Source organism: Xenopus tropicalis, chromosome 3 (genome assembly GCF_000004195.4).
Source record: "Xenopus tropicalis strain Nigerian chromosome 3, UCB_Xtro_10.0, whole genome shotgun sequence".
Lineage (NCBI taxonomy): Eukaryota > Metazoa > Chordata > Amphibia > Anura > Pipidae > Xenopus > Xenopus tropicalis.
The window spans coordinates 81,980,434-82,003,791 of record NC_030679.2 but is presented as its reverse complement, the minus strand read 5'-3'; the positions used below and the strand labels follow the sequence as shown (position 1 = coordinate 82,003,791).

The window sequence follows — 23,358 nt, the reverse complement described above, 5'->3', positions numbered from 1 at the left end:
TGTACACATTTTGGTGAGGACATTCCCTCTCTAACATTTTCAGAGTTATCTGTCTAAGCAAACCCAAGTAAATTAAGGCAACAAAATAATAAGAGGTGGTCCCTAATTTAAGCATCCCATTAAGTTTGGGGTACTGCATTGCTAAGCAAAGGGAGACTGCTAAATTCAACAGATGAAAAACATATTTTGAACACAAATATCCAAAAGTATTGTATAAAGGATATTAAAGGACAAGGAAAGGGAAATTAATTGGGGTGCTATGGGGTCTTCTGTGTGGTAGTCCCCAGCCACTTCTGCAGCTTAAAACTTAGCCAACCTGTTGGAATGGTTGTAATAGGCGTCTGCTGGGCCACTCTAAAACATTTTGCTGGGGCCCAGTCTTATTACACCAGTGCATTTGTTTTTTACAGTATCTACTGAAGTATTGCAAAAAACACAAATGCTTCATGATAAGAAACAGCCAAAGTTAATCCTACTTACTTTTTCTAGGGGAAGAAAAGCCTTCATGCATTGCTTGTAGGAAAAGGTGGAGGAAATCCTTTACACACTGCCTGTGGATAAAAGTACAAAAGAGCCTTTAAACCAAACTGTAATCAAACTGATTTTTTTACCTTACCTTGTGGAAAGGGATAAACTCCCATAGTTTTCTGTGGCCATGAAATGTATATAAAAATCAGATGAACAGAACAGCAAAGCTTAAAACAAGAACTATCATTCAAATACACAACTTAAGTGTCATTTCATGGAAAAAGAGGAACTTTATAATTCTAAATCAATTGAAAGTTCTGTATTGATTCTGAAGTAATCTTTAGAATTCCACACTCGGCAACCTGTCTCTCTCTATGTTAGATTTTCATGGACAGTTAGGTCAAATATATCATTAGTGTGTGCTTTTATTGCATTACCTGAATAACATTTTGTCAGTTAAAACAGGCTTTAAGTTTCAAGATAAGAAAAAAAAATATACCAAGAGAACAAATTGTTATTTCTATTATAGGTTTTACCACCTGTTCCGAAAAAAAAACCAAGGTTAGGCATTTATTCCTAATCAATGAGATTCCACCACATGTCACTACTTAAGTGAAGGATGATCCACCTGTTTTCTTGAGTAGATGAGTCCACTTTATTAATATTTATTTAGATATTATATATTTAATATATATATATTTAACAACCCCCACCCAAGAAATGTATACCTGCAGGTGTACCATGTGTAAATATGCAAAATAAAACTTTGACCACCTTTTTACCATTACAGTTGCCCGTGCCTTAACTGAACTAAAACAAAAGGTACTAATAGTAAAAGTGGTATGGTAACTTTAAAACCTTGAAAATATAAAATACAAAATACTATCGCCGCTATTTTCTCCTGAATCCCTGTGCTCCTATCTCCCACTCTTGAGACATACCAATCAATAACCATATGGTAAAGGAACATAGGAAAACTCAACTTCATTCAAAATAACAGTTGCAAATATTTGGGAATTTCCAGGGAGACTCAGCAACTGTGTCATGCTAGGATCTACAAAATGGAGACAGTGTGCCACACCTATCAACAATGTTATAAGACTATTTGCAGTTACGCCGTGTTTGTTGCTGGTCATCTAATTGTCTACTTTGCAAAGACCAAAGTGAATTGCTGGTGTAAAGACATTACAGGGTAACAAAGATTTATTGCAGGCAACTAATCTCCCCGTGAGCCACTGCCCTTAGGAAGGCAATGGTGGTAGTCAAACATTCCTATCCTACTAACACTGTTTCCCATTGTGATATATGGTACAGGTGTGGGATCTGTTATCCAGAAACCCCATTACCTGAAAAGTTCAGAATTATATTCAGAATCTATATCTCCCATAGACGCCATAAAAATGATTGTTTGTTTTTTTTATTAGAGAAAAAGACAAACAAACAAACAGCACCTTCTACTTAATCCCAACTAAGATATAATTAATCCTTATTGGAGCCAAAACAATCCTGTTGGGTTTAATGTTTAAGGTGATTTTTAATTAGGCTTAAAGAATAGTGATCCAAATTACCGAAAGAACCCTTATCCAGAGACCCCCAGGTTACAAGCAATCTGGATAACTGGTCCCTTACCAATACCAAGAATACCTTTACAGAAACATTGTGGAAATAAAGCAAATAGAAGATAAACACATTCAGCTCAATTAATTATATTTGGAAAGCAAAAGGAAAATACAAAAAAAAATGACATTTAAAAGTATGCATCTCCATTATATATAAATTATAATCAGCCTTTCATTAGATAAGGTTGGAACAACATTAACCTTCTGAGCATTTGCACGAGCATCCAAAAAGACACAAAAAGTAAGAAAGGTCACAGAGACAATTTTCCATTACCTTTTTACTGCAATTAGTTTTTATTATATAAGCCTATGTTTAGGAGTATGCTATCTGTTTTTGTGATTACAATAGCCCTACCATCTGCATTTCTCATCGAATAATTTGATAAGCACAGGCCCGGATTTGTGGTGAGGCCGGACTGAAATTTTGCTCACATACAGAGCAACAGGGACCTCTCCTCACCGCTCTGTATGAGAGTTTAAATGGACGGAAGAATGCAAATGCGTGCACATATGGGGGACGGCCTCGGGGTGCCCCGATAACAAATCCGGTGCTGGGTAAGCCTATTAGCCTGCAGTCTGAAAATTTAGAGATATGCTGTATTAAAAGCACACTGACTTCCAATAGAAATGCCAGGAAAGTAGAACACATGGATCAGGGAGCCAGATACCCATGTGCAAATGTGGTACCTTGAACAACAAAGGTTGAAATGGTTATTAGGAAAGATAGAAATTTCAGCTCATCCCACCCCCCGATGTCATGCCATTAAATAGGGTATAAAAGAGGGTTCTACAATATACAAAACAATGTGCAGAAATGGCTGCTTATATCCTTAACCTACATGTAAACAAATATTTTACTTAGTAATTTTATTATAGCAAATAATGTTACAACAGTTTGCACACCTTTATAGAACCTAATATAATATCCTTGACTCCTACTTAAAAGACAAAGCATTTTTAAAATGAATTTACTTTCACGTTCTAGAAAACATGTTGAAGTGTTGTTCTGCAATTAGCGACCTGTTAATCTACAAATGTCTGTTCATAAAACAACCGTTTATATGAGCAGGGGCTACGACAGACCAATAACACATTGGCCAGTTACTACGAAATTATAAAGAATGTATGCATCTCTCAGACATGTGCGAGCCTGCTTCATCAAGCATGAAAAGCTATATAAAACATACATTGCATTCTACATAGTCAGTGGATAAATAATCAGTATTAAAGGAATACTGTCATGGGATTTTTTATTTTTTTTTTTTTAAATGCTTCAGTTAGAGATTTCCAGCAGAATCCTGCATTGAAATCCATTTTTCAAAAACACAAACAGATTTGTTTATATTTAATTTTGAAATTTCACATGGGGCTAGCCATATTTTCCATTACCCAGGGTGCCACAACCATGTGACCTGTGCTTTGATAAACTTCAGTCACACTGAAGCTGAGCTGTTCATATCACCCCCCTCCCTTCCCTTGCCCCCCCCCCCCGTACATATCAGAAAAGAATAGGAGTAGGAGATACAATAGGTTGTCTGAAAGCTCAGACTCAGGCACAATGCACCGAGATGTCTGCCTACACAGCAATATTGCAATAAAAAAAAAATACATTTATTGGTTCAAGAATAAAATCTCAAGTGGTATAGTGAATTATTTACTATGTAAACAGTGTAACTTGGACATAATTTTTTTATAGTATACTTTAAGTACCAGAGAACAATTTGCAAAACACTGGATTAGGGTCCTCTGACAGCACCCATTTATCAGAAAATCCTATGAAACCTTAAGTGCTATTTTTTTTTTTAGTGCTTCAATTCAAGCCCAGATACCCCGTCTACCCTGCACATTTGCAAATTGACATATAATAGCAAGTAAATGTTCCCATTTGCTGGTTTATAGGGTTATTTTTTTAAGGTTTTATTAAATTTATTAAAGTTTGAACACAAGAAGACCAAATGTACATGATCCGCAAGTGGGAAAAAAAGCTTTGCTCCTAATTCTGTTCCAGATTGTCCCATGGACATTTAATGTTTGTGAAAGCTCTATTAAAAGAATGTTTCTGATTTGGGCAATGACTTCTCCAATTTTTCTACGACTGCAGCAGTTTCCATCAAAACCGAGCCCTAGATTCTGGGCATATTACCTAATTTTTTAAACTCTAGATTAGCTTCTAAACGTCAGAACAAAAACTTTTCTTTATACATTTGTTAGAAATTGTGTACCATCTTCAAGAAAAATGCACCAAATGATTAATAGGCTGTGCTTTTTAATTTTGTGACAGATCCCGTGAAGCTAGACACACCATAGTGAGTTTTTGCCAACATCTAAATGATTGCAGCACTGCACAATGTCTGACACAATAACCGATATGGAGGATCTGGCTTTACTGCCTGAGCAGGGGACTAGAAGGTTGCCAAAGACAGCTTGGAGTGGTTAGAGAAGTACAGCCTGATGTTCATTTAGGTCAGAGAATGAGAACATTACAAAATTGTAAACTTTGTATATAAGAAACTTGTTTTGGTGTTTAGGAGCCAATATAAAGTTTTAAGAACTGGGCTTTTTAGGTGATTATAATACTGATATTTTTTTTCTTTAACATTTTAACAATAAAAGTTATGTTTCCCTCCGGTGTCCAAAATAAAAGGTACAATTAGCACCCACAGAGGGAGTGTAGTGGTGGTTATGCTTTATGTATAATTAAAAATGTATTCTAGGAAATCTTAAATGTGCCCAATTGTTATTAAACTGCATGACTTGTAATGACCAATATTAAAATCTAAGATTTTTCTTATAAACAGTATACTTGTTTATCAAAGAATAAATGTATTTTTGCAGCATACTTTTTTGTTGCAGCAAAGGTAAGTATAAATGACTCTATACTTGCTACTAAACAAACGATCATAATTTGGAGCAGCTCAGCAACTTCCAATGCTGCTTATAATGCTGGCTTTATTATTCCTGTTATATCAGTATTTTGTCCATGTCTCCAAATATGAGAATTTATACTTTTAGGTATGTTGAATGAGAATGCTTTGGTTTGAAAGAGTTCACATGTGTAATTTGCTTTGATTCTGAAGACAGCTTCTCATTCAGTTTTCTATTTATTACTTCCAGGTGCCTGGAATTTTTCTTTGCTTGCCGTAAGGAACGCTTGAGTTTTTTTATACGGATCTTCAATTGTTTATGGCGGTCTTCTAGCGTGGCGACCTTGTGTTGCAGTTCCTTCACCCTGTCCTCTTCCTCAAATAAGGCACTTTGCACAGAAGAGCACAGCAGCTGCAGAGACAATATATTCTTGTTAGAAAAGTGGAATTTGGAATATTGAATACATGCACAATGTAACAGTCAGTAGGATGCATGCTAAATATTTAGTTGTTTCAATGTATTTTCTGCCCAAAGCAATTCCATTTATCTTGCAAGCTCTATTGCGCATAAAGAAATGCTAGGACAAATTCATAGCGTTGTGATTTGAAAAGTGCTCCAGTATTTTTATACCTTGTTACCCCCTCCAAAAGCTTGCCACAATGTCAAAACATTGTCCTAGGTTTGTCAACTTTTTTTAATAATGGCACCACATTAGCAATTCGCCAATCTCTTAGGACCATGCCAGTACTTAAAGAATCTTGGAAAATTAAAGTGGGTTGGCAATCGCAGAGCTAAACACTTTTAGTACCCTGGGATGAATACCAGCAATCCTAGACCTTACTTTTATATTTTCTGTCCTCTTTTCAATGTCCTCCATCCATAAAGTTAACTTCATTGATTAAATTTGTGCCTATTAACCTTTTTACTGCCAGCCATTTTGGTCAAAGTGGAACTTCTACTGCCATTTTGCACTGTTTCACTTTAGGGGCCATTCCAAGGGGGGACTTTTAGTTTACCCAGGAAAACAATATATTGTTTTTTCAGGACAGCCTAAGCTTTCAAAATATGGTAGAATTTTGGTGTAATTCCAATTCTTTAACAAGATATAGGCTTCTAAATGTCTAAAAAAAAAATTTTTTTTCACAAAAATCACTTTTTCCATAATATAAACACACATACACCAGAAACAAAAATTTTATGCACAAAAATACAACTGATTTGTAAAGTCCCATGTCTCCTGAACGTGCCAATACCAAATATATATAGCTTTATGAAGATTTCTCACTTGTATAGGTCAAAAACTCCCAGCAGTACACTACCAAATTTCCAAAGCACTGCTTCAGAAAGCTGCATACTTTAGATTTCAAGGCCGTCAATATTCCACTAACAGAAGGTTTATCCCAGAACATTACACATTTCTGGAAAGAACAGATTCTGGGGAATCCAGAATAGGCACAACTGTCTGTCTACTCCAAACTATCAAGTCGCAATGCTTTCCTAAAGTCATTGGTTTTTATCAAAATTTGTGAAATTTAAAAAAAAAAAAAAAATCACTTCAAAGCTTCCAGTCTATAGTATCTCATCTCCTAAAGGTCATAAAGTAACCAATTTAAACACCCTAAATATTAATGCCAGGGGTCCAAAGAACAGTTTGATGCCCAATATGTATAGGTTTACCCAAGTATGTGGTATGTAGGGGCTCAATGTGAACATACCCCCATATGATCTGTCATTTCTGTCATTTCAGCTCCTGCAAAATCAACACATTTACATCATTTTATGTGGAATAAAGCTAGTATATAAAGTACGCTCACCCCAGAAATATATATATTTTTGGAAAGTACACATTCTCCCGAATCTAAAATGGGTACCCATGTCTTTCTATTCCAAAGTACCAAGCCGCTAAGCTTTTCTAAATGTAGTAATTTTGATGACATTTCCAAAAATCCCCTCAAAGCTTCCACTTTCCAGCATCTGATCTCCCACATAGCATTAGGCACCAAGATAAAACACCCTAAATATGAACGCCAGGGGTCCACTGAACAATTTAATGTCCAATATGTATAGGTTTACCCAAGTATGTGGCATGTAGGGGCCCCAAAGTGAGCATAACCCCATCTGATCGATCATTTCTGTCATTTCAGCTCCTGCAAAATCAACACATTTACATCCTTAATGTGGGATAAAGGTACAAAAAAAGTACACTCACCCCAGAAAGCCATATATTTTTGGGAAGTACACATTCCCCTGAATCTATAATGGGTACACATTTCTTTTTACTCCAAAGTACCAAGCTGTAAAGCTTTCCTGTTTGCCGATTTTTATGACATTTCAGAAAATTGCCTAAAAATGCAATTTGCCGCATTTATCTCACACAATTTCTTGCATACAGAGGCAAATCACCCTAAATAGGAACACCTAAGGTCTACTGAACAGTTTGATGCCCAATATGCATAGATATATCAAAGTCTGCGGTATGTACTGACCCCAAAATAAAAATAGCGCATATGGATTTCTTGTCTGCCAACTCAGCTTTTGCACAGAGCCCCCTGACAGCGTATTATGTGCCGTAACCCCCCTAACTATACAGAAAAACCCAGAAAACCATATAGTTTTGGAAAGTACACAGTCTGACAAATCCAACATCGGTAAAGAATCCTTTCTACACCAAAGTACCAATCTTCAAAGCTTTCCTAAAGTTAGTGGTTTTTATGACATTTCAGAAAATCGCTTAAAAATTTAGCAATTTGCTGCATTTATCTCACACAATTTCTTTCGTACAAAGGCAAATCACCCCAAATAGAAACACCTAAGGTCTACTGAACAGTTTGATGCCCAATTATTATATGGATAAAAATTCAATAAAACCACAAAAATTGTGCAAACTAGTGAAACGACAAAATAAGTCACACAACAGTGTAATTAGTGGTCAGAATCCAATAGTCTGATCCAATAGTCATGCTGTCAAAATATACAGTTTTTAGGGAAAAGAAAATAAAAACAAAGTGGTAAAAAAATATATATATTTTTTAAAAAAGTGTATACATGTGTGTACATGTATAAAAGTTGTGTGTGACAGTGTTTAAGTGTGTATATTAGTGTATATAAGTGCAAAATGAAAAAAAAATGCTAAAAATTGTGTGCTGTAAGTGTTTTTAAATGTATGTAAGTGAGTGTGTGTAAGTGCAAAAAAAACCCACCTTAGCTGTCCTGAAGCAGGGATCGCAGTCCTGGTCCTCCTGCTGCAGTCTTCATCCGGGCCGGTGCTTGGGGGGGAAACAGGAAGGAGGAAGTGAAGACCAAGCAGCAGACGCAATGCGATCACGTCTGCTGCTTGGGAGTCGGCCCTGCGACGATCGCATTGCAGGGCTGACATGACAGCCCCTCTGGCTCGTAGCCCAGGGGGCTGTCATGGCTAAAAACTCTCTGCAGAAGCAGCATGTGCCGCACGTTGTTGGCAGATAAAGCCCTTTTCTGCAACAACGTACCCCGTACGTTGTTGGCAGTAAAAGGGTTAAAAGAAAGCCTTAATTTTGCTGTGCATTGGCAAAATGGGTGTGTGCTTCAGTAACACTGCTATAATTATATAAATTAACTGTGGTGTAGCCATAGGGGTATTTATTCAATCTGTTAAAGGGGCACAGGTTACATAACAGAAAGTAATACTCTGTAGAATACATTTGGCTTAGGATTCCTGTGTAAGAACCATTAACTTGAATGGCTGCCCCCTGGGCTACACAGCATCCAATTTATATAAACTATAGTAGGGTTTCTGAAGCAAATACACCAGTTCAGGGCAACAGTACATTACATTTTTATTGCTTTTTTTTTTTTTACTTTATTACTTTAAAACACTAATATTTTTAGTTGTTCCTTTAATTCCATTAGTTTAATTTGGCTAGGTTTTCTGACTTACATAGATCTCTATTAATCCCACTTTCAATTTGTTTATTTATGCAAGAGCAATTAACCGTAATTAATTATACCACATAGTGTTGAATGATTAGCAATGTATAGAATCGCTTTAGAATCTTACTTAACCTTCCACAAAAGATTTGTACTAAACCTGAACCATGATTTTGTACATTTGAATGTGAACACAAACAACAAAATTGTTTCCTGGAAAACTGTTTCCAACTGCTTTAGTTGTTACATAGCAGTGAGGGTTTGGAATTGAAATCTGAAACAGCATAGGGATTTTACATAGTTTTTACTTAAAAAAATAAAAAAAAACTGAAATAGAAGCAATCAAGAGGAAAAATTATTTTGGCCATTAGATGATAATGCTCTGTTTGTTGCTAAATGAGCTTCTATTGGCAGAGCAAGATCTGTCCTGCCTTATTAATATAGGTACCATCCAGTATTCATACTTATCTGTTTTTTAACCCACAGACTTAAACAGGACTGTACCATATTCTTCTAAATAAGCCGTAAAATTGCATAGGTCAGCCATGTTATGTATTTACTCCTGTGAGACACAAGCCTGCAGCTTCCTGGAGTGAACTGGAAGTTAGCAGCAAATCTTTTACTTGAGGAAAATTGAGGAAAGTGCAAATAACCTTTAAGTCTAAAAACTCAAGGGGAAGATTTATACAATTACAGTGGTCTTGCACTCTTCTTTTCAACTCCATTTCTTCAGTTTCATTAAAATAAGAATTTCTGTTTCAGCAGTTTAAAATGTGTTCTAAAAACTTCTTCCTGATATAAATAATTAATGGCATTTTCTTTAGCGGGGGAGAATATGGTTCTGCATTATATTCAGGGTCAGAATGCTTGGTGCAGGGCCCACCGGGGCTATGGTTTCAGGGGTCCCTGCATCCCCCAATCGGCCTTCACACCACCCTTGCAGGGGAACCCACCACCCGTCCGACCCCCCGACCCCGATCGAGTGTAAGTGAGCCTTCAGCCTGTTGGGGGAGGGAGACCAGGGGAGCGCCCTGAGGGAATCGGGTCTGGGTGGCCCAGTCTGACCCTGATTATATTATATACACACATACACACAGTGCCCTCCATTATGTTTGGGACAGATATTTTTATTTGATTTATCCCTAATTAAAAGAATTCAGACTTGATTAAAGGGCACATTGTAGACTTTAAATTAAAGTTATTTGCATACATTTCAGTTTCACCATGTAGAAATGACAACACTGGTTATACATAGCCCCCCTCATTTTATGGCACCATAAGTTCTCCCACTTAGAAATCATGGAGGGGTCTGAAATTCACATTGTAGGTGCATTCCCACTGTGAGAGACAGCATTTAAAAGATTTCAGGAAATCACATTGTATGATTTTTAAAGAATGTATTTGTATTGCACTGCTGCACTTAAGTATTTGAACACCTGAGTAAATCAGTTTTAATATTTGGTACAGAAGCCTTTGTTTGCAATTACAGAGGTCAAACGTTTCCTGTAGTTCTTGACCAGGTTGGCACACACTGCAACAGGGATTTTGGCCCACTCCTCCTCTAGATCTGTCAGGTTTCGGGGCTGTCGCTGAGCAACACGGAGTTTCAGCTCTCTCCAAAGATTTTCTATTGGATTGAGGTCTGGAGACTGGCTAGGCCATTCCAGAACCTTGATATGCCTGTTATGGAGCCACTCCTTGGTTATCCTGGCTGTGTGTTTTGGTCATTGTCATGTTGGAAGACCCAGCCACGAATCTTCAATGCTCTGACTGAGGGAAGGAGGTTGTTGCTCAAAATCTCACAATACATGGCCCCATTCATCCTCTCCTTAATACAGTGCAGTCGTCCTGTCCCCTTTGCAGAAAAGCACCCCCAAAGCATGATGTTACCACCCCCATGCTTCACAGTAGGGATGGTGTTCTTGGGATGCAACTCATTCTTATATTTCCTCCAAACACAGTGAGTGAAGTTTATACCAAAAAGTTCTACTTTGGTCTCATCTGACCACATGACTTTCTCCCATGCCTCTTCTGGATCATCCAGATGGTCAATGGCAAACTTTAGACGGGCCTGGACATGTGATGACTTGATCAGGGGAACCTTCCGTGCAATGTATGATTTGAAACCATGACGGCATAGTGTTCTACCGACCGTGACCTTTGGAACTGTGGTCCCAGCTCTATTCAGGTCATTAAAGCAAAAAAAAGTCTGCACACTCAAAAATTACAAAAGAAATGTATATTATATATATATAAATTAAATTAGAGCTTCTAGCTTCTAATGTAAATGCTTTACTCATACAGAAAAGGGTTTTTGTCAAGATAATAACTTGGACATGCTCTATAAATTAGGTATAGAGTGGTTAAAAGTTAGTAAATAGATTTTATAACGAGGAAATGGTCTGTTCTGAATGACAAACCAGTTCCCAGCAAAGGAGAAAAATATGCAGTGTCTCAGGCAGCTGGGGGCTTACGCTTCATTGAAAGAGAGGTATTTTTACAGCACAGTAGCAGTTTGCTTTTTCTTTAACTACTTTAAGGGTAAAAGTTGTAGGTTTAAGGCAAATAAAATATACTGTGCATTATTTGTTTTCTAGTAAAAGTTTTACAATGTCTATTTTAGTATACTGCTATGAATGTCAGACAAATAACCAAATTCTGACAGTACAGTTAGTACCACAGTATGAGTCAGGGCTAGGCTACTAGGGCAAATCTTAAGGTAGTGACCTAGCCAAAACCAAGGCAGATCATTTGTGTTCAGCACCCAGTAATTTGCCATTGATACAATCTGTTACTGGAAAGGATTTGACAATATTTGAAAACATTTTGTGATCCTTATCCTCTCATGAATGGACTGATCTCTATCAGCCAAATGTTTGTTATTGACTTTACAGTCTCCAGTTAAATGTTGCTCTATGTGGGAACAGGATCTTCCAACTCCTTACGAGGGAATGTGCTTCCCAGAACATTTCTATAAAAAGAATTTTCTAATAAACTCTTGACCACACAGTATATGCCATTGCAAATGAAGCACACAATTTCTCTTGTCCTCTATCTCCTCTATATTTCAGAGGTTGCGATACCACTGGCACATTTGTGCATACTTTATTTGGTAGGACTGCCCCATTCCCAAGGCACACCAGAATCCGGTACATTCAGGGGCCTGTTTACTATGCTTTGTAAAATGAAAATCACCAAAAAAGCTGTGTAAAATAAATGGAGAAGTTCGATTTTACACCCTTACTTTACGTAAATTCCGGTAGAAGAAAAAATGCTTACAAAAATTCTGCTAATTTTACACCGTTTTCTAGCCTGGCTATGTGTGGAGAATTTTGTCACCGTTTTTTACACTGCATAAAAAAAATCAGCCCCTCAGAACTGCTCCTGAACCGCCCTATAAAATATTTGGGAAACACTTTTTTTTTAAAAAAAAAGGCAGTTTTATGCGGACCTTATAAAGCTGACCCAATTGGAAATTTAAAAGAAAGATAAAACTGTATCTATTGAGTGCTGGCCAGCCAATCCAGATTGATACTCATGTACCTTTGATATCACATGATTTGAAAATGTAATCTGCCATTTTACTACATTAACCAGCTCATGGTGCATTAGCAGACAAGAACATTTAAACTGCTTTGTAAAGTGCTGCGTTGTGTCAGTTACATAAATAAAGCATAAAAATAATTTCTATGCCACACCTATAGATGCTTAAGCACTTTAACTTTATGTAAAATTTAGTTTCATCATATTCTAAATTGTTTTACAGAGTTTGTATATCATTCATATCTGTCCCTCTGCTTGGATACATTGTGATGCTTATAAGTTTATACTGTAAGAGCTTTGAATGTTTGCAATGCACCATGACCTATACGCACCCTCCAGAGTATGCTCTACACTCAACTGCAAACATAAAGAGGAAAAAAAATTGCATTCTACAAGACAAACCTCTCCGACTCTATTGTGTATACAAATAGTTGCCATCCGGTTGCATAAAAATTAAATGTAAGATTTGTAAAGGAAGGAGCAGGACAAGAGACGTCTCAGACCCATCAGGATACATTACAAGTTTTTTTAAAAAAAAATTTCCCATGTCATTGTGGTTGCATAAAAATTAAATGTAAGATTTGTAAAGGAAGTAGCAGGACAAGAGACGTCTCAGACCCATCAGGATACATTACAAGTTTTTTTTTAAAAAAATTTCCCATGTCATTGTCGTGGCTTTAAAAGTTACAGTTGGGAAGCTGCACAAATTTAACCCCCACGTGACATTATAATTACAGAGTAGTCTAATGGTTGCCAAGTGAATGACGTTCTAAACCATAGTAGTTAATATGTCCAGACAAAAAATATTTAGGACTTAATGAGAGTTACCTCAAAACAATGCATAAAATTCTTGTTCATTGGATAATTGCACTCCATACAATGAAAGCTGTCATAATAATATTTTTTTCAGAGTTGCTTGTATCACTTAAGTACTAATAAGGCTGGTATGTCACTAAACACTGCCAGAAGCCCTATGCCCCTTGACTTAAAGCACACCAATCAGCTTAATGGGGTTGGTCACCTTTAAATTAACTTTTACTATATTGTAGAGTGCTATTTTATACATAACAATAAATATAAGGTACAGTTGCAATAAGTTAAGAGTCAAAGAGACAAGAGGATGGAGTTCCCTGCCCTGTAGACTTATGAGAGCATTGTGCTTACTGGTCCATCAGAAGGATGCCAACCCACCTCCTAACAGTGCAGAAGTTCTAGACCACTAAGGGGAGCAAAATCCTGCATCCTCTAGCGCTTATTTAAGAAAAAAAATGTGCATCTGTGGCCTTGCTGCACTCTGCACCTTAAACCAGATTAAAAATCCCCTGTCCCTAATTTGCAAGTCTCAATGAATTTAGGGGGGGAAAAAAAGCAAGAAAGGAGACGCCTATGTGCCTCCCCCACCCACCTCTCATAAATACAGTGCTGCTGAACAAAGACAGTGTTGAATTCATGTGGGATGCACAGGTTCTGGGGGGGGGGGGGGGGGGGGGGAGGGGACAGCTTAAACCCAATTATCAGGTTAAAATTTAAAAAAGTGATTTAGGTCAATGAAGTTTAACAGGAAACTACCAATAGCACAAAAAAATAGGAATGCAAAATTAGGTCTGTAAAGGACCAGAGTACTTTAAAGGAGAAGAAAAGGTAAAAACTATGTAAGCTTTATCAGAAAGGTTTAAGTAAATACAGCCATAAGCACACACAGAAAATATGCACAGAGTCCTCTATCAAAAAACACAGGATTTATGGTCTTCTTTTGTGTAATGGTGTTCTTTGGTATCAGACTTCATTCCTAGGGCTCTCTCCCTCCCATAAGAACTCAGAAGAATTCATTCCTCCTCCCATCACAATGTGTGATCTATGCACAGCCTCTAGAGATGCAGCAGGGAAGCTACTGGGGACCAAGTTAAAATGGCAGTTGCTGTCTTAAACAAACTGAGAGAGCTTATAGGGCTTTTTACTTAGGTATGATAAAGCTTTCTGCAGAATAAATATAGCATTCTAGGTGGTACTAATGTGGCTAATATTTTGGCAGTAAGTTGCCAAAATGACTTTACTTCTCCTTTAAAAGGGGAAATTAATTTTCACATTAACCTTAAGTATAATGTAGAGTAGACACCTATACAATCCAGTCTTAAGTATACACATTTAAGCCATCCTGTACTAATAAATGGATTTAATTAGCAATAACTTAAACCCAAAACAACTGGTCAATGTTATGCACAGGTACTAATAAAGCATGGCTCCCAAAGGTCCTTAATTTCCAGGGTAATTGTGTTCTTTATAATTGTTTCCTGGAAATTTATGGGCAGAAAAATGTTTATATCCACTTACATATAGGGTTGCTGCCTCGCCGATAACATTGGCAAAAGGCATTGTTTTTAATAGTGGAAAAAGATTTAAAAAAAGGAAGGTCTGTATTTTTTTCCAAAAAAGTAGTCTACATATAAGCCATGCTACTGAGGTAAGTGTTTAAGCAAGCAATATAAGGTAGGGGAGGTATATCAAGCCTACTAGAGGGAATAAACCACCAGAAGCTATCCCAGAAAGCAATAAAAATATTGTGGTACTGGTGTATAGCACCTACCCTTCAAGTCCAATGCAGAACCCTTAGAAAGTATTAGGGGGAAAAAAAATGACAAAGTGATTAAATACCTCATGCCACGCAAAGTATTTACATTAACATTTTAAAGCAAGTCTTAGAATTTCTTAGATTTCAAATAGTAATTTTTAAAATGACGAACTGCAAGAGCTCATAAATCCGTCAGAGTCAGAGACTGACTAGTAATTATTCTAACCTCTATTTCTTTTGAAAATACTAGTTTTGCCTGTGTAATTATTTAGAAACAGAAGATAAGGAAGGCAACATCTGCAGGGAGTCCCCCAACCTCCTCACTGTTCGTTAGATTTTTTAAAGTTAAAGGAACAGTAACACCAAAAAATGAAAGTGTATAAAAGTAACTAAAATATAATGTGCTGCTGCCCTGCACTGGTAAAAGTTGTGTGTTTACTTCAGAAAGTCTACTATAATTTATATAAATAAGCTGCTATCTAGCCATGGAGGCAGCCATTCAAAGGAGAAAAGGCACAGGCACATAGCAGATGTAGCCCACTTATAAATACTTGTGGCACTACCTGCTGATCTTTCACTGGTTGGCGCTTCCAGGAGTCCTGAGCCCCGCTTACTATGGGGAACAGCTATTACTTTGTACTTTGGCGTGCCTCCACCCAGGATAGGGATAGAATGAACTATAACTCCCCTCCTGAGACCTTGATATTATGCTCCTATTCAGGGGATCCCAGCACCCCTGGTACCTTGCCCCCTCCCTGGGGTAGATTCTTACCAGGCGGTGTAGATCCTCCAGGAGTAACACACACACACTCTGAAGTATGCTGAACCAAGTGATGTATTTATTTGTGGAGTGGCAGACAGCTTTTGCATACAGGAGACATAGGATATATCAGGATACCTTCTTTATCCCTCAGGAGTCCCTCTCTCCTGGGATACCGGTAACACTCCAGCCAAATGACCCTCCCTTTGGGGTTCCCTCCGGTACTTCTCGCCAGAAGCCCCTCTCTAGGGCACTTCCCAGTACTCCCGCCAAGCGGACACCCCCTGGAGACCTCACTCCGGAAATATCACCCGGCTATCCCCCCGGATTAGGCAAACTCCTATTCCTGCTTCTTTTAATCCCTGACTCCAGCTATTAGTGCTGGGAGATCTTAATCTCGGTATCTCCTGGTGGGGCCAAGCTGCCCAGCTAAATACCCTGTCTGCCACTCCTAGAGCGGCCTATAACAATTTACTCACTGTCTACTCACTGGCCTGTCACTATCCTCTCTCCAGAGGGGTCCCAGGCAGGAAGACCTGCAGCACATGGCTGCACAGCCTTATATACTGTGTGCACCCTGTGGCCTAACTATTGAACTGCAGGGAAGCTAACTCCCTGTTAACCCTTATAGTGCCAACCACCCAAGGTGTCCCACTACTAAAGTACTACCCTCCCTTGGGGTCTATCCTGGGGGCAACCATCCTAGGGGACCCAATTTTGGGGAACCCTACACAGATAACAGATAAAACACTATTGTATTCTTCAGAACTTATCTGTTATCTGCTATGCCCCCGTGGCAACACAGCAGCTTATTATATAAATTATAGTAGTGTTACTGTAGCAAACACACCAGTTTTACCAGTGCAGGGCAACAGTGCATTATATTTTTATTATTTTAAAGCTCTTTCATTTTTTGGTGTTACTGTTCCTTTAAAAACGTTTTCTACAACCTGTGTTTTCTCAGCAAGGTCACAGTGTTTGTCAAAAAGCAATGCAGTTCTATGCCAATGATTCAAGTGTAACACATAAAAGTTCCTAATTACTAAATGCATTGGTTCATAAAAGAAGATTAACTGTAATGGTTTTATTCTAGGTTTCTACCCCATAAACATAAAAGGCAAAATAACTCAAACTCATCAGTATTAGTTACATTTCCTAAGTGCAAGTCCATTAGCAGCCACTCACTGGCCCCGATTCACTAAAGGTCGTTAAAAGAGTGCTATTTATAGCATGCATTAAAAAATGTATCGCTTCTTATTTTTTCATAATTAAGATGCAATGTTCTTTGCATTATTTAACTTGTGATGAGCGCGTTTTTGCGTTAATTTGCGCCGCGTGCGTTATTTACAGCTACGCGCAATATATTTTGCCGCTTGCTATATTAGCGCACGATTTTACGCACGTAACCATTACTTTTGGAAAACTACTGTTCTGAAAATTACCATTTCCCTGAAAACTGGAGGATGCATCACTCTAGGGCCAACACATACTTGAAAAAATCCCACTGCAAAGTCCATATTGTGTTGCCAAAAGCTCACGAACCACAATTTTCTTTAAGTACCGCCTGCCCCAAGTAGGTGTTAATATTCGCACAGACTAATGTGATATTTAGCGCGTTTAACACTTCATATGTGTTTGTGAATCATGCGTTAGTATTATTTCCATGCGAGAATTAACGCAATGCGAGGTAAATAACGCACTGCGATTTTTCTTTTGCGCACGCGATATGCATATTAACGCATGTGAAATGACTTTGATGAATCGGGATTTCATTATCGCATGCTTTTTAACCCAAAAAAGCATGTGATAAGCTTTAATCGACCTTTAGCGAATCGGCCCCACTGAATTTTATAATCCCCATAATTCATAATCAACAAAATTCTTTATTTTTATTGGTCTTTTTTTCTATAATAATCAGTCAGTACTCTTTACTTCTTTTCAGCTAAGATGGGATAAAAAAAAAATAAAAATAAATATATAAATGTTTAGTGATCTTAAGCAACGGTGCAAATGCCAAGAAAAGAAAAAAAAACAACCTGGGTCCATGAAATACAAAACCAGTCACTGTTACAAGAAATAGTTTAGGTGTCAAATGTTTATGGACTATCCCATTTTTCCCCAAGTCAACTGTCAGCAGACATAATGAACATGGAATTAGTAATAGCAACTGTTTCTTTGTTGATGTAAAAGCACAGCTGCAAGTAGTAAGAAATACCTTTAGACAGACCATAAAACCAGAATATAGCAATACGGTCACTGTGGGACCTGATGGGAAACCATATTTGTATGCATTTGTCTTTAAGAGGAAATGGTATCTGTATAAATTTAAATGCATTAAGTGAGTGTAATATTTACTAAAATGGAAAAGACAAAGTGTCCATCATGCTACAATATCAGAAGTATATTTAGATCTAATTTGATAAAAGGGTCAAGGAAAGTAATACTACAACCCTCACCCTCTTACAGGAGTTTCTCCCCACACAAATCTGTAATCAAGGTGGGTATAATTGTACTTTAATTATGGAAGAGAAAGAATAGACAACCCTTATCCTTGATTACTTTATCTTATATATGCTAGATCGTTTATTTTGGTATACCACATAACTTGTTAATTAACTGCAGTGTTTACACACTCATAACTGAGTTTAAATCTCTAAAACAAAATGTAAATAAAAACTTTAAATTACTGAATGATTAAATGTGTGCCAGACCAGCTGGAATAATACTGTGATCTTAGTGAATAAATAATTTCAAAAATAACACGTGTTATGTATGTGTTAATTCATTCACTCTTACTTAACTCAATTTTTAAATGTGAATAAAGTGACTTAGTGCTTGAAAAGATTTGATCATTGCATAGATTAAGAAAAGGAGAATAAAAAGAGAAGAAACAATTAATCATGCAAGCCCCACTTTGATATAGAAAAGTTTGAATTTGAAATTGTAGCTGGTGGAGAGATTCCCTGTAGTTTAATATCTCAACACTTGGCTATCTAAACCCTGGGAATTCCACAAGTTAAGGCAAGACAGGAATACTAAAGCGGCAGTCACAAACTTTACCTTTCCTAAACTACATTTAAAAGAGCTGAATCTCCCAGAAATGCTTTCCCACCGGCAATAAATTAATCGTTGGTGGGAAAGCATACAAGTTTCCTTGTGGGCAACTTTGGGAAAAAAAGAGTGCCACATATGTTTTGCTCACAGTAGCCCAGATTTAACATCCCTTTACCTTTCTTATCTTACCCTCCCTTTTTATTTTAATAGTAAATTTCCCACCTGTTCTCCCTGTATTCTTTTAGTTTCGTTTTCAGATTCAGCTATTTCAATTACGCATTTTAGGGGGATTAAAGTAGGCTGCAAATAATGTCAATTATATCAGATAATAGGAGCAAAAAAAGACACTATTTTGCTCAACATATTTTACAGTCAAAGAAAAAAAAATTGATAGAAGTTTTTTGTAAGAGGTCCATAAATGCCTTAAAAAATAAAGTTGGCCTAAAAGAACCAGAGTCAGTGCTCTAGGGCTATTATGCGATTACTCATTAAAAACACCTATATGCAAGTAAAGTTATATTGGACATCAATCACCTCCTCTTAAATGTGGAGCTTTGGCTGCTGTCCATGCCTTGGAAGGGCAGCCTTCCATGTGTGTGCTTGACTCCAAAACTGGCAGTTGAGACTGAGAAGACCAGATGTGAAAGCACCCCCCACTCAAAATGAACCTTAGCTTCAGTTTAAGATACCTGACTTTCCATAACTGCAAGAGCGGGTAGTGAAGGGAGCCACGGGTCTTTGCCCTTTTTTTGCAACTGAGCCCTTAAATCTTTTTTCTACCAAAATCATTTCATAATGAATATATGTACTGAACAATCCCTAACATATGAAATAAAAGGTTTGAATTTTTTCCTTTGTGTCAATAAGGTCATCGACTACATGCAATTATCCTAACATACTTTACTAAAGTCAGCATAACAGACTGACAAAGTGTGTTATTTCATAACTTAAAATTAATCTTTTTCAAAATATTGTTACTTTTATGAAGTTGTAAGAAAACATGTTAATAGACTAGAGCTGTTCCACTGAAGGCCTTCGGGCTGGATGTGTCCATTTTAAAGACCCTTGCATGCCCAAGATCTCAATACATATCTTGTTTTACAAGAATTATACCCACAAACATGTTAAATTGTTGAAAATTAGCTCATGGCATAAACAATCATGAACAGCACTGGCATAACTATTGCTCCCTGAATTGCAAAGGAGACCCAAAGTACTAGATCCTATGCTGGCTTCCCAGCCTCTTGCCCCTCCTGTGGTGGCCAGTGAATGAATAGCAGGAATGTTTCCAACAAAAGTGGCAGAAAAGATATTTCTAAAGATGACGTGGAGGATCTCGACTACACTTAGGAGGATGGGACTTTTCATGCTTATACAACCATTCTACCCACCAGATATTGTTCTTGCACCTGTAGTGGCTGACTTTTGCTCTGAATCTTGAATTAGCGCACCAGCTTCCTACTCTAGCTCCGAGGCAAATCTTGTTACTTTTCTGTGTACCAAGGGGAGGGGTTTTAGCCTGTTCCTGTGTACCCCAATAAGGAACTTCTGCATTCAATTGTGCCCTGATACCAATGGTGATTTTTGGCATGGCTATGGCAAATCCCATTACACCATTACAATGACTCTCAAAATATCGGAGACTTGACTTTTCTGCTGTTGCCTTGCCCAAAAAGGTCAAAGGGCCGGTGTCTTTCAATGCAATCAAATTAACTAACAAAGCAGAAACACGGTTAATCATTCATGAGGCATTACGTACAGTAGGACTAGTTCCTTAATAATTAATATGAAAGCCAAATACAATCCCATCTATTCTAGTTAGTAGAATTTTCTGAACTTTCTCCAAAATGGTACATTGTCTGTCCTTGCCATTTACTTTCCATTTAATTCCCATGCAGGAGTTTTCATTCCTAGAATTGCAGCCCACTCATGCATTTCCTGGGGCTCAAAATCACTATATCACATCTACTTGAGCTAGAACATCTTTTCTGTTAAATACTTTGTTTCACCCCCACACATGCTGCCTTGAAAAAGTTATTTTACATGTCCTGTGAGCCAGTCTCATAATAATTCAAACAGTCTTCTAGGACATTAAAAAAACCTAGAAGGGTACAGTTTTACATTTCCACATTCAAAACTGCCCTTCCTACAGCCCTCCAACTGTTTAAGAGACTGGGGCAGTTTTAGTTTCAGGAGTCAGCGGGTCACGTTTAGCATATTCTAAAATTCTGACTTTGCTGAAAAATGCCAGATTGTGTGTGATTACATTTATATAGTTTGCAAACCAGCTTGATAAAAAAAAAAAAAAAACATACACAGTAAGGGGAAAAAAAATAGATTCCTTTACAGCTAAGGCAAAGCAAGCAGAACAAACAACCACCATTTTGTATAAGAATTGCTTCCAAGAAGCACACTGCATACAGCTCACCAGCATACCTCCCCACTGTCCCGATTTTTGTGGGACAGTCCCAATTTTAACAGCTTAGCTCGCAGTCCCAGATTCTTATTGAAACGACCATCATTTCCCTTTGATCTCCTGCACTGAATGTTAAAAAAAGATACAACGCTTCTCAAACTTAATTAAATAAGAGCCCAGAAAAGTTAACAATCCACACCTGCACTTAGATACGATTGTAACTAATAAGCTAACAGGTCTCTTGGGGGAACTGAGACTTGCAGCTTAAAGGGCAATTTCACCTGCATTAGCAAAACAGTAATAACACATATACAAACAAGACCCCAAAACCCCCAGAAATGTGTTCAAACTTTAAATAAAGTACCAAAGTTTGTAAAATGGGAGTGGTACTTGGGGAGTGTGGTTGCAAAACTGGGTGTAATAAAAAATTTTTAAAAAAAAGTTGTTGCTCCAGGCGCAGCATTTCTTTGTCCTGCTTTACATTTTCAAATCTTGGGAGGTATGCTCACCAGCATGGTATGGAGGACAAAAAAAAAATTCATCAGAGCAAGAACAACACTACCATCCAAGAATGTACACAGAAGCAAAATAATTTTACTCTATTCTTCAGTGAAGAAACATTCTTTTTAAGACTTCCTGTGATTACTACTGCAATAAAATATTCAAGTGAACAGCTTCAAACAAAATGAACGCTACAGCATGTTATTCATAATTCTAGATGTACATGTTCTATAAGACTGATTAGTGATATATGGTTAGTCTGTCTTTGACACAAATCATTTTTAAAGTGAAAACAAGTCATTGTTTGAAGTGTTAAAAATTAGAAGCTAAATTTAACCAGAACTAAAACTGCAAACAAAAGAACTTATAATCCTTCATTATAATAAATAAATAAAAGAGAGGCCTCACAATGGTGTTCTTTAAGGAGCATTTTGTTTGCAGCTGTGCAATAGACTTTTTAAAAATGCAAAAAATACCACTTGTAGTTAAAAGGTGATATAGAAATTAATACATACTGTACCGAAGATCACTAAAATGAGCAAATGCAATTTCAGAAACAGGCAGATTTTTTCCTCCATGACATTTTTTTTTCCTAATACAAAGTAGAACTTGCAAACATGGCTAATGGTGTGGGATATTAAGTAAAAAGACTTGCAGGAGAAGACAGGAGAAGACAAGAGGAGAATAGGAGTGATAAGATTATAGGGGCAATATGCCCTTTTGTTCAAACCAAGTTTAATGAATAAAGCTTGTGCAGTAAATACATTATGCATATTGTTTTAATCACAAAATTATAAGTCAGAAAACTAAAGCCACGCTACGCTTGGCTCTTGGGTGGTAGATAGTTAGATTACCAGTATACAACCGCTCACTTTATACTTTTATAAACAGGAGTCCATTATGCAGGGGAATTATCGGTGTACTGGAAATCTAATTAGCTACCTCACAATACCCAAACATAGAATAGCTTATATTTCCCTTTTAGCTCACTAAATAACAAATGGGCAGCGTAAGCCCTGTTTATTGAACTCATAATTAAAAATGGAATATGCTGCCCCCTTAAGAAAGACTTGATGATCATCTTCCTTTGTATGGTTTAGTATGATAAACATTATCTCTATAGTCGTTAATATAAGGTAAACATTCATATTATATAATCCAGTTCCATGTGTAAATAAACAATACAGCAGTTAACTAATAAAATTAAACAATCTAAAATCAGTATGTAGACCCCCAATCACATACAGCACAATCAGAAAAATATACTCCATGAGCCATCCTTTTTATTTTAGCATGTCTATACTAGTTATTCCTCCTCCTTTTTTCCCAGTTTATGTCACCTTACTGTTAAGTCAGTCCTGCCTCCATTGTTCCTAAAGGGCATAGCTATGTTAGGTTTTAATCCTATGCTTTGTCATACCAGTCAACTAGTTGAATTAATATCACACGGCCTGCTTTGTGCAATTCTGACCTACCAAAAAAGTATACCCAGGCTTTTCTTGTTGGGCATACAAGAGAGCTAAATATCAAACCTGTAACAATGTAAAAGCAGTTAAATATAGTGAAGGCACTAGAGCAGGGCTTCTAAACTAGGGTGACCAGATCACTTGAAAATTCAGGGACACATCTAGAAAATGCGTCAAGCAGGGCTGAACTG

The 23,358-nt window shown here is 37.2% G+C and overlaps 1 protein-coding gene across 4 annotated transcripts in view; it reads right to left on the bottom strand.

Moving 5' to 3' along the window:
* The window catches only part of ccdc3 (coiled-coil domain containing 3), a 50,996-nt gene that overhangs the window by 6,024 nt on the left and 21,614 nt on the right, over positions 1–23,358 (bottom strand). For 2 of the 4 annotated variants that reach the window (XM_031897956.1, XM_012959081.3), the window contains one exon: positions 2,159–5,363. In XM_031897956.1, the coding sequence (XP_031753816.1) occupies positions 5,088–5,363 (276 nt within the window). In that variant the 3' untranslated portion in view covers positions 2,159–5,087. Of the gene's footprint in view, positions 1–480; positions 552–2,158; positions 5,364–23,358 lie in introns of those variants that run through there. The other 2 variants (XM_012959080.2, NM_001017103.3) reach the window with 2 other exon arrangements.